This window comes from Myxine glutinosa, unplaced genomic scaffold, assembly GCF_964187855.1.
Source record: "Myxine glutinosa unplaced genomic scaffold, kmMyxGlut1.1 SCAFFOLD_1727, whole genome shotgun sequence".
NCBI classification, from domain to species: domain Eukaryota; kingdom Metazoa; phylum Chordata; class Myxini; order Myxiniformes; family Myxinidae; genus Myxine; species Myxine glutinosa.
The window spans coordinates 49,089-61,376 of NW_027617822.1; the positions used below are offsets into that span (position 1 = coordinate 49,089).

Below are 12,288 nucleotides of genomic sequence, written 5' to 3' on the forward strand. Positions count from 1 at the left end.
CGAGGGAGGGATGGGGGGAGGGTGAATATCGCTCTCGAGCAGTGATTAATTAATTACTAGCCGAGACAGATTTTCAAAGGCGAAAACAAACACAGCTGGTGGAGAAAAAAACGATCAGCCGGAGGACGGGATGGGCCGCCTATTAATGCAAAAGTTATCCACAAACAGCTGCGGGCTCTCTTTCTCTCTCTCAGAAAAGGAAAGGAAACAAGACACGAAGGAGTGAATATAAATACAAACGAGATAAGAAAAAGGAAATCGAGGAGGGAAAAGGGAGGCAGAAGGGGGTGGGGGAGGCCGAAGCCCCGAAGTGTTGGGTCTGATCAAAGGGGAGGGGTTGGGGCACAAATGCAGAGTAAGGATGTGAAGATAAACGAACAGGGCGGAGGAAAAGGTGAAATACGACCGGAAAGGGACAAAAGAGTAGAACAGCAGAACAGCTCGTACCTCACCACACATGCACAACCGCCATCTTGCCGCGCCCAAACACACCGACAGCCAGCAGGGGGCGAGAGAGAGAGAGAGAAATAGAAAAAGAGAAAGAGAAAGAGAAAGAGAAAGAGCAGGAGAGAAAAAAAGAGAAAGAGAAAAAGAGAAAGAGAAAGAGAAAGAGAAAGAGAAAGAGAAAGAGAGAGAGAGAGAGTGAGTGAGTGACTGAGAGCAAGCGAGCTCTAAAGAAACAGTAATCTGCAACAAGGTTGGGTTAAAAGGGGGTAGAAAATCCTCATTTTCATAACTGACATTCACGTTTCTGTGCATGTATGTTTGAAATCTTTGTCATATATACATATATATCACTTGAGTAATGTACATGCGGAGGTTGTCAAATTATGCTCATTAACAATTTAAGGTTTTGTTACAATATTGGAACATTGCTGAGCCTGGATAACTTGTAACTCCAAACTGACAAACGACAATACAACGAAAGCAACGATCAGCAGGGGTGAGTAATTACACGTAGCAGTTTAATATGGGAACGATAAAAACAAAAGCACAGTTAGTAAAAAGTAAAATTTAATGTAACAGGTTGAGAAATATATCCCGTATCGCACAACAACGATTATTTGGACAGCCATGGAAGGCAAACAAAAACGTACATTTGCTGAACTACTCCAGGTATTAAACTCATCTTCAAACACCTCTCTTCCCCCCTCCCCCACCCCTCCGTCTCCCTCTCCCCAACCCTAACTGAACCACAATGACTCAACATGCTCCACCTTTATTTACTTCAACATTGACAGGAGCTTCTGAAATAAGACATTCTTGTCTTCTCGTGTTTGTTGTAAAAAAACACAGGTGACAGGAAAACAATTCGTGCTGAGTTTTATAAAACGACAGAAACGTAGAGGCATGACGGGCTTACTTAAAACTTGAGGGCAACATCACAAGACCAACAAGGCCAAGAACACAACCAAATTTTTTAATTTTCTAAATAAAACAATTGAACATCTATCAAAAAATAATGCAAACAACTGCATTTTCAACAAGCACACGCCATTTAGCGAGGAAGTGGCCGATCGGCAAATAGGGGGTTTAGAGCAGTATCTGGATTTGCAACCACACATCAACTTGGGTTACGTAGGGGGCAATGAAAGAACAACAAAGCACCAGATTATTCACTTCTCTGATGTTATGAGGATACGTATGAAGTAATGAAGTATGTACATGAAATGAGAAGCAGGGCGATGCCATTTCCTTGCTTCGATCACCCGTGGGTTGTATCGTCTTCCACAAAATCCTTCGCCTGCTCCGCAGAGATGACATCGATATGGCTCACCTGAAGCGTAAACAAATGTCATTTATCAGACTTGCACTTTGAACATGCAGAGGAATAAAAAAAAAAATTGGATTTTGTACATATGCACATGAACAAAATCAATCAATATGATTAGTTAAAATTTGGCCATTAAACCTGTGAATGATGCTGTAACTATCGGGACGCATCTTCGTGGTGGTTGTACCCTCCAGCGCAAGTCGGGGGCCAAATCTTCCCCATTCTTCCTTGCTGCCTGGATTCGTCAGGCCAGCACGGTCATGGTCAGTGTCGATCGGCCCCCATGGACAGACCCTTTCCCTCCTGTCTCTGTCTCCTCTTCTCTCCCCCCCTCTTTAACTCTGTCATGGCCCTGACTTCGTGAAGGTGGGGGTATAGCATCCTGAATGTGGGGGATCTTTGGGTCACTCCTGCGAGATTGATCGGCTGTCTCCGTGTCACGGGCTTGTTCACTACAACTGTCCGGGGCTAAACAACACATACATGATGCTGTTGGTCAGACGAAGAAGAAGAAGAAGAAGTAGTAGAAGAAGAAGAACCACATAAAGTTGTCAACATCAATGTCCTGTGCATGTTCTTTACAGAGTGTTGATGCTGCTGGAGGAACCTCTGGTCGGGGCATGGAATTGACCAGAATTACAGTAATAACTCACCTCTTCTTAGAGAATACCACCATGGGATCTTTAACATGCATCAGCTAATGTTGACAGACAAGACACAGTTTAACATCTAACCGAGGGAAGGAAAACACAATGATGCCTCCTCCTGCCTGTGAAACTCCAAGTTTGACAGTTGATTGTCAGGCTCAGATTGGATACCAGGCTGGACAACTCAGAGGTGAATGCGCAAATCTCAAGGCTATCCTGCCAGCCCTTAAGTTCTCGATAAGGGAAATGAAAGACGGGGTGAAGGGATGAAGGGATTCAGCAGTAATCTGGGACAAGTTAAAATGCTTTTAATTTTGGTGCCACGAATGTGGAGGAAAACAAAAGTGCACAAGCACATCGTTATACTCCTCATGTATAGGAAGTAATCTCCAGTGAAAACTTAAAATGGCCTCAAGATCACTCCCTGGTGGCTCCAAACAAAACACTCACTGGAGCATTTCAAGTGACCAACACTGGTTACATGAAAGCGTTGAAGAGTTAAAATTCCACAAGAGACTGCTTCCGTAAGCGATTATTTTCCACATTGTTTAAGGCCTGTGCTGGAAAAACTATTCGGCAATTTTTTTTGGACGCGGAAACTAAAGTTTTTCTTTAACTTTGACGCAAACTTTTGCATTTTGCAGTCAACACTAAGATTTGGACGATGCCACTTCTTCACGAGGACCAAGAGCACGGCTCTGGTGCAACGGATGTTTCGGAGGTTAAATTATGGGCAAGATGGGCATCATCGAGAAACGATTTTTCGACCTGACGGATAATTTGAAGATGAATGTAACCGTCATGACCGAAGACGTTTTGACATCCATCGGTATTTCCTGCCAGCAAGGGTCGAAGCACTTTGGCCACAATGAATCATAGTCCTGGCCAATCAATCAGAAAGACGAGCTTTCGGCATAAATCTTTACACAAAGGCCATAACTTCACATGGAGCTGAGCGCAAAGGTTGTGGAATTGTGCAAGTTAAATTAATTGATGACGATTTGTGCCGAGGAGTAGGGAATCGTTTCATCCAGAAGGAAGTACTTTGGCAAAATGGTGGTCACATTGAATATGCTGTTTACAACAAATATATTGCTACTTTGGAAGGGGTACAAATTATCTAGTATGTTAAGTTAGTGTGGCCCATGTGTTAGTGCAGGTTACAACATTTCCTGTAACAAGGGGACCCATTACAGTGAAGTTGTCCTGATTTTTATGCATGCTGCAACAACAACAACAAACAACAACAGGCACTTTAAGGCCATTTTCCCTGCAAGAGCGGGGGTTAGCCTTGCGGTCCCCATGACAATCTTCTCCATTTTGCCCTATTTTCTGCATCTCCCCTTGTTAACCCCCTTGCCCGCATTTCTTCTTCCACCACCTTTAGCCAAGTCTTTCTCGGTCTTCCCCGTCCTCTACTTCCTTCTACATTCATTTCCATCATTCTTCTCAACCAGTCACTTTCATCCTTCCTCAACACATGACCAAACCATCTCAACCTGTTTATTTTCACAGCATCCATCACAGGCTCTATTCCCATCATCTTTCGCAATTCATCATTTGTCTTCCTCTCTCTCAACGATACTCTGCACATCCACCGAACCATTCGCATTTCCGCCCTTTCCAGCCTTCATTGCTTTCCAGCCTCACAGCATCATGTGCCAATTCAAATGATCCAGTTAGACAAGCAAAAACGAAGTGTGGAAGGTTTAGTGATCAGGATGTTCATTAAACAGGGTAAATGGGGGGCGGAAAACCCCCATGTGGTTGCTGTCACCTTGTTGCGAAATTTTACTCCGTAAAATTTATCTGCAGATTCGAGAAGTTCTGGACGGAATGTTGTCGTGATAAACTGAGCGTTCACAGCCAGCTCCGAAATCATGTCTGTTGCAAAGTGGAAATAAAAACACCACCATTTAGGCACTTCCTCACTGCAAGTGATATATGCATCGCCATTTAAAGAGGAAAATATTGTTGCGGTTTTAGAACCCAGACTTGTGTAAATATGACATCATTCTTGTAAATTCAACATCATTAAAGGTTAAAGGTAGCACCCCTAGTTAGTCCACAAGCAACACGTAGGCCACCATAGGATTCCAGTTATTTCATTAATATGTGTTTTAGATAAGGCCGTGTTTCCAATAGTTGAATCTGCATTGTGTCAATCAAATAAGAAGTGGGCCCCATTTAGTCAGGTTCACTATGTTAACAAATATAATTTCATTCAAAATTTTGGTAGATTAGCAAAACTATACATTTTTGGAATATTCAGAGCATGAGGAATCCAAAAATTAATGTTTACATTTGCGTAGACACCTTTGCGAAAATGACACTCAGGACAGTGATGAAGATCTGTAAAAGCATATTCCTGAACGGTATAGACCTCGTAGATCCTGTGTATAGGACTTATAGTTCAATCTGATACTAACAAGGCTGCTTTCTTGCTTTATAAACCCATACCTATAACTTCAAAGGACTTGCAATATCATGTATTATGTAATACAGTTATATCACAAATATAAAGACAATGGTTTTCAATTACCTTGGTTTGTTGCTTTTCTATAATCCTGAGCACTATTTTGAGGCCTTTATTGGATTCCTTGACCCAGAAAACATAGGATTAGCATATTTAATTAAGTCTCTAGGTTGACTAGAAGCCGAGATCGCGCAAAATATGTATTTTATGGCGGCCATTTTCAAAATCCAAAATGGCGGCCATGCAGGTGTCTGTGCAAATGCCAACATTGATTTTCAGATTCTCCATGCTCTGAAGATTCCAAAAATGTGCAGGTTTGCTAATCCCAAAATTTTGAAAGAAATTATATTTGTTGACTGATGCGAATTCAACTGATGTTGACTGATATAAAGAAATTGGTGCGCATTACAAGAGACTGATGCGCCGGCGTTTGTTAAAGAGGACGTGTTGGAAGGGTGGCTTGGAGAAGGACTGAGAAGAAAGAGGGCGCGCTTGTTAAAGAGGACATTGGGGAGAGAGGGCGTTTGGCACAAGTGTGCACATATTACATACGCAGGACACCAGCTTCCCCCCGCTATATAATTGTCCGGTCGCGTTCAACTACACGCGGAGCTGCCTGCCGGCTTTCGCCCGCTGGACCGGAGCCTGGTCTGGAGCCGACCGGAGCCTGGACCCCATCGCCGGACCTTCCACCCTACCATCTACAATCACCGTGTGAGTGTGTATGTTTGTCCTGGGTATTACGTTAAGACTGCCATAAGACTGCCCTGTGTGCTGTTTCTTCCTCTTCCTATCCTGTACATTCTTTCGTTTCCTCTCCTTTCTGTATATTTGTAATAAATTGCCTTGTTCTTTCTTGGTTTCCTCTTATCCGATCGCATCCGTCCTTTCTCTCATTGGGTAAACGTGGCACGATCGCAACCGCTTAGAATCGGGTTTAGTCATTTGTTAATAGCTCGGATCGCGGATTGCTATCCGCTCGGCATTTTCCATCCTATCCATGGTTCGAGCGGGAGGTATTCCCTCGTATCCGGCCGGCGTTAGTAATTAGGTAGTAGTGAACCCCTAGGCCGAACAAACACGACCTAACGCCGTGCCGGGAAGGATGTTATAACCCCCAGGACTTGGATCGGCCAGATAAAAAGACAAGAGGATTAACCCCCCCTTGATAAGGGGAGAGCCGACGACCGAGATCCGCAACAATATTATACACCTCATCCTCGTGGTAATCTAGAGCTGCGAGGTGCTTTTTGTGCTCAAAGGAATTGCTTCACTGGGAACGTGAGAGCCACGTGATGAAAAGGAAAGCAAGGAAGCACACCTGAGACGGCCTTGCGGTGCTGGGCGTCCAACGCCTGATCAATCTCGTCGAACAAGTAGAATGGTGCTGGATCACATTTCTGAATGGCAAAAATGAGGGCCAGAGCCACCAGGGACTTCTGTCCACCAGAGAGTTGCTGCATCTCACGCATCTCTGCCTGCTTTCCTGTGAATGACACCTGAGCCAGGTAAAATATTAGTCAGTGTTTACGATACATTGACGTTATGTGCTTTTAAACCCAAAACTGCCGTATTGACCAAGTTGAAGTCGTTATAAATTGAACATTTCCATTACAATTAGGGGAATGTGAGTCTATTCACATATAAATAAATCAATAGCCTCTGCTTTAGCTTTAGCACAATGCTTTAGAATAAAGCGTATAATAATTACAACAGCCGATATGCTACGAGCTTCCTTCTCTGATGAAAGCAAAAAGCTCTGATGGGATGTCAAGCGCTGCAACTGGTATCACTTTGCAGCTTCTTTTTGCTTTGATTAAAGGAGGCTTGATTCGAGAAAGTATTGAAAATGCTGCATTAAAGGTGGGTACAGTCCTCTCAGCAGAGAAGGTATCTGTGTCAGAATAGTCAGTTGCAGTGTTTCAAATTGTGTAACTGCCATTTCAATGACACACAAGGATGAGAAATGTTAATCGGACTAGTAGCAAAGCTCAAACACTGACCAGCAACACCCTTCTGAACGGAATGCGGGCCAGCACAAACAGGGCATTGGAAATTCTCCCAGGACTCACAATATTTAGAGAAGCCTATAATTCAAATCTCACGAGATTGGAGATCTCGCGAGATCTTGTTGGGGAGGTCACGGTTTTTTTAAGCTGTCCACACTCTTCACGCACGCTCAAAGTTAAGTAATTGTTCACAATTGTATTTTTGTCGAAACTGTATTTATCTTACGTGTGTGTACCTACAGAGTGTCCCGAGGAAGATTCTCGGTGTTGATCTTTCATACCTGTATAAAATAGTCGAGTATTTCGTGCCGCGTTATTTGCAGGCTAGTTCTTTAAGCTTCCTACCTGGAGGCTTCGTTTCCTCTCAGGGGTCGATTGTTGTCCATCTACTCTCGTTCTCTCAGTTTTTTTCCCAGTCTTTTCACCCCATACTTTCTTGTTTAAAATCTTAACTCAAAAAAAACAAAAACATTTCCTTCTTTGTTCTTTTCGTTCGTTCGTTCTTTGCCCACGTGTTTCACCCCCATTTTCACCCCATTCCCCAGATCGTTTTCACTGTTCAATTTAAAAGTGCTTAAACTTTCCTTCCACCTTTTTCCCTGTTCACGTGACTCGTGGTTGTCCCTCTATGCCCTCTCCCCATTGGTATTTTTGTGAATATAAGATTGTTCTTCACGGTTCTGTTTAAATATGTTTAAACTTTCCCCTGCAGTGCAGTGTTTTATTCAGTGGTATATCACAACACGCTGTTTTTCTTCCTATTTAAAAGGCTCTTTTCAATTTCCTCTTCAACTCATTCCACTTCAAAAAAAAATTCAAACTCTTATAATTCTTCCTCACTACATGCTCTAAATTCACATTCATTCCACCCCTCCTCCATCGTTCTTAAACGGATCGCAATCTTGAAAATCACAATAAACCCAATTTGTTATAAATGTTCGTCTTTCATTAATCATCCACTCTCGAAACCCCCCCCCCCCCTTTCCCATCCCCTCCAAATCTCCCCCCTTGCCCCTCCCCTCCTAAAGTCTCCCCATGCCCCTCCCCAGCTCCCCCCTCGGCCCTCCCCTTCAAAACTCCCCCCAACCCCTCCCCTTCAAATCTACCCGCCTACCATCCCTCTCCAATTCTCCCCACTCCTCCTCATAGCTGCCTCCTCCCCACTTCATCTACCTTCTATCTCATACCTCCACCTCCCCCAACCTTCTACTTTCCTCTGCTCCCCCTCAAACAACCCCTCACTGTGCCTCATTCCATCACCATCCAACCTTTCGTCCTCCTCAGCCTTCCCTTTCTTGTAACTCTTCTGTAATCTCTGACACACTATCAACTGCTCTCCCTACCTCCCCCTCTCATCCTTCATGTGACCCTACCCCTCCCCTCCCTTGTCCTGCACCTGATGCTCCCCCTCTCTCCTCATTAACGGTATGGACCTCAAACATCCGGGTCCTTCGCTCAAACCTGATTGATCTCTCCATACAGGTTGCTTCTGACAAACCAGACGTAATCTGCTGAACAGAAACTTTCCTCCTTCAAGATGTCTCCGATTCCCTAATATCTCTTCCTGGTTACTCCCTCCTCCGGTATGATAGACCTGAGCCTCGTCCTGGTGGTGGGGTGGCTATCTTTATAAAAAACTCTCTTCCTCACTCTCCCTGCACAGCCCTCTCTCCACCCCACCCCCAGGAGTACCTCTGGCTACGGCTACCTCTCCGCTCCCACCTTTTGTTCATATGTGTTCTGTACCGTCCTCCAAACAGTGATGACTCCATTTACATTTCGCTGTCTGACAACATGGACCAACTTCTATCAACTCATCAAAACTCTCTCTTCCTCATATGTGGTGACTTCAACTGTCATCATGCCAGCTGGCTGGGTGTGGGCTCCTCTCTCACCAGCCATGGCACTTCAGCAAAGGACTTCTGCGACTCATTGGGACCGACACAATCTGTCAATTTCCCGACCCGGATCTCAGTCAATGGAGTATCTTCTCTTCCAGACTTGGTTATGACAAACTTCCCTGCAAATGCTGCTGCTCTTCTGCTCCAATCGGTTCTTCTGATCATGTGCTTGTTAAAGTGGACATCTCTCTGGCTATTATCAGAAAGCCTCCTCAGCGCCGACGAGTCTGGCATTTCACTCAGGCTGACTGGCACGGTCTGCAAGGAGCCATCAATCATCTGGACTGGTCTCCCATTTCTACTGCCTCCGACATCAATTCTTCCTGGGAATTCTTCCAAAGCAAACTGCTCTCTCTCATGCACAGATTTATACCATCTCGTCTTCAGTTGTCGTACCCTTCCTCCCGTCCATGGTACACTGAATCTTGTGGTGAGGCAGTTGCCCTGAAGCAACTTGCCTTTGCCTCTTGGAAGGCAAATCCAACTGAAGGCAATCTCAGTTCCTTCCAGCAAGCTCGGAACAAGAGTGTGTCTACCCTCAGGAGTGCCAGGAAGCACTATCTCTCCACACTCAAGAATGAACTCTCAAACCTGTCTCCTTCCTCCAAATCCTGGTGGCACCTGGTCAAATCCGTTTCTCGTGTTTGTTCCCCCTCCATCCCCTCCCTTACCTCAAATGGCTACACAGTTGACACCGCACGTGACAAAGCCGAATGCCTCAACTCTGTGTTTGCCTCAAAATCTTGTGTCCCAAACCCATCTCTCTCTGTTCCCACCTTACCCAGTCGAACCCAACTGCTCCTAGACTCTGTGTCCTTCTCTCCTGACAAGCTGGAGAAGTTTTTGTCAAACCTCGACTATGATTCTGCGACTGGACCAGACGGCATCAGCCCACGGGTCCGAAAATCCTGCTCTGCCGCTCTCTCTCACACTCTCTCTGTTATTTTCACCCTTTCTTTTGCTCAAGGTCATCTGCCAGCATCTTGGAAATCAGCAAACATTACCGCTTTACACAAAAAAGGTGCAAAAACAGATCCTTGCAACTACAGACCAATCAGCCTGCTCCAAATTATCAGCAAAGTCATGGAATCCATCATTGCTTTGGATATCAAATCCTTCCTCTTCTCCAATGGCTTGATCGCCGATCATCAATTTGGATTCAGACCAGGTCATTCTACTCTGGACATGTTGCTTCTGCTGTCTCAACAATGGATGGAGGTCCTCAATGCCAAACAGGAAATCAGAGCCGTCTTGAGAGCTGTCCTTGACATATCACGTGCCTTCGATACGGTCTGGCACCCAGCTCTGCTCACCAAGCTCTCCTCCTATGGTATCCATGGAAATCTCCACGCATGCCTTGAGGACTTCCTCCTGGTCGTAGTCAACGTGTGGCCTTGAATGGATTTCTCTCATCTCCCCTTCCTGTTCTGGCTGGAGTTCCCCAAGGTAGTGTTCTGGGCCCTGTGCTATTTCTGGTCTTTATCAATGATCTCTCCGACTCTCTGGAAAATCCTCTCTATCTCTTTGCTGATGACTCCACTCTCTGCCGCTCCATTCCTCATCCCTCAGATCGGCAGTTTGCAGCCTCCTCACTCTCTGCAGACCTGGACAAAATCACAGACTGGTCAAACAAGTGGAACAAGTCTTTCAATCCTGACAAATCTCACACTCTTACTATGTCTCTCCGAAAAGACCGACTGGTAAACCCTCCCATCTACTTTCTCAACAATCCTCTCCAAGAAGTTCTGTCGCTCAAGCTTTTGGGTCTCACTATCTGCCATGATCTTTCTTGGGAAAACCACATTTTCAAGCTGGCCGCCAAAGCCAGTCGCCGACTGGGCATCCTCCGTCGTGTGAAGTCCTTCCTTGGCACACCTGAGCTCCTCACCACATACAAGGCTTTCATCCGCAGCTCAATGGAATACTGTTCCCCCCTCTGGGCCAGTGCTACTGCCTCACACCTAGCTCGGCTTCACGCTGTTGAAACCAAAGATTTCAGAATCATTGGAATCTCCTGCGATGAAGCTAACTCCGAGGGCCTTTCACTCACTCACCGCAGGCAGGTTGGTGGTCTTTCTGTCGACTACCGACTCCTCTCCGGCCTTGCTCCCCCAGCTCTCTCTGTGCTCTGTTCCCCAAATATTCCTGCAAGTCGCACAAGATCTGCCAGCAACCCTCTTATGGTTAAACTGCCAAAATCTAGGCTCTCTGCTCACCTTCACTCTTTCATTCCCCTTTTCTCCCACCTCTGGAACAAACTCCCCCACTCCCTTCAATCCCACTCCTCCCTCCAGGTCTTTACAACAGCTGTTCACCACCATCTCTTATCTTCCCCCATCCAAAACCTTGATCTTTTCTACCCCCACTAATTTTCCCCAGATACACTTTTTGAAATTCCAACTTCTTTCATGGAAGTCCTTGCAGTGTTCATATGTTTTATACCTCTCCCACCTCCCCCCAAGCCCTCTCCCTCCCACATTTCTCTCGATGTCCCTGCTCTCAAATGTTGTGTTTGTGTCCTTCCCCCTCTCTCCCCATCTTGTCCACCGCTCCCCTTATTTTGTGTTTTATGTGTCGGTTTGACTTTTTGTGTGATTAATGTTCGCTCTTTCACGAGCCTCGATCTTGAATACAAAAAAAATTAAAAATAATAATAATCCTTATTACCCAATGGTGGACGATGGTTATGTTTGCACTCCTGTCTGTCTGTTCGTCTGTGAGCACGATATCTCAAAAAGCTGTGGAAGGATTCGGACAAAACTTGTTGAACAGGTTGGATGTGTGACAAGGACGAATTGATTCCATTTGGGGTAGGATTCGAACCCGGATACCAGAATTTTAAAAGAGATTGTTCACCATTGGGAGATAGGGCAAAAACGATAAATAGCACGACATCTCAAAAAGTTGTGGACGAGTTATGACAAAACTTGGTGGATGAGCTGGTTTGGTGACGAGAACAAGCCAAGTAGATTTTGTTTCAGATCTGGATTCTGCGCACCAGTGGGATACAAAACATAAACTGTTCAGCCTGGCAGAGGTATGCACTCCACCGAGCGCCATTTTAGTTACTGCTGCTTTCAACTGGATTTGAACCAGGACCTCTGTGAATGTCAATCCTTATGACTAAACAATTACAAATTGAACGTTTCTCGATAGCTTGCACACTGCTCACACCTGCCCCCACCCGTCTCCGTCCCTGTAGAATTCATTTTCTAAAATTTAATCCAGCTAACAACGAACCTGTCCTCGTGGGCAGGTTCATTCCTCCACTTTTTAGCTCATCTGGAACAAAACTTGTTCAGGGGAAGTAGTACTATCGCGAGGTGTCCATCAGTGAGTCTGGCTGTATGTCTGTATGCAATTACTCGGAACTTCTTCTCCGAAACTACACATACTATTTTGATGAAACGTGACCACAACCTTAATCACCTGTGATGTACCTAAGTTTGTTCACGGCATTGTAGAGTGTGGTGGAGGGGGG

At 45.2% G+C, this 12,288-nt stretch overlaps 1 protein-coding gene across 1 annotated transcript in view; it reads right to left on the minus strand.

The window, feature by feature from the left end:
- Positions 1 to 944: 944 nt before the first annotated feature.
- SMC3 (structural maintenance of chromosomes 3) overlaps positions 945 to 12,288 on the minus strand; it is a 33,900-nt gene continuing 22,556 nt past the window's right edge. Inside the window, exons 15-17 of the mRNA XM_078769228.1 lie at positions 6,219 to 6,396; positions 4,199 to 4,305; positions 945 to 1,777 (exon numbers count right to left, since the gene is read on the minus strand). Coding sequence (XP_078625354.1) covers positions 1,706 to 1,777; positions 4,199 to 4,305; positions 6,219 to 6,396 — 357 coding nt within the window. The 3' untranslated portion in view covers positions 945 to 1,705. The remainder of the gene's footprint in view (positions 1,778 to 4,198; positions 4,306 to 6,218; positions 6,397 to 12,288) is intronic.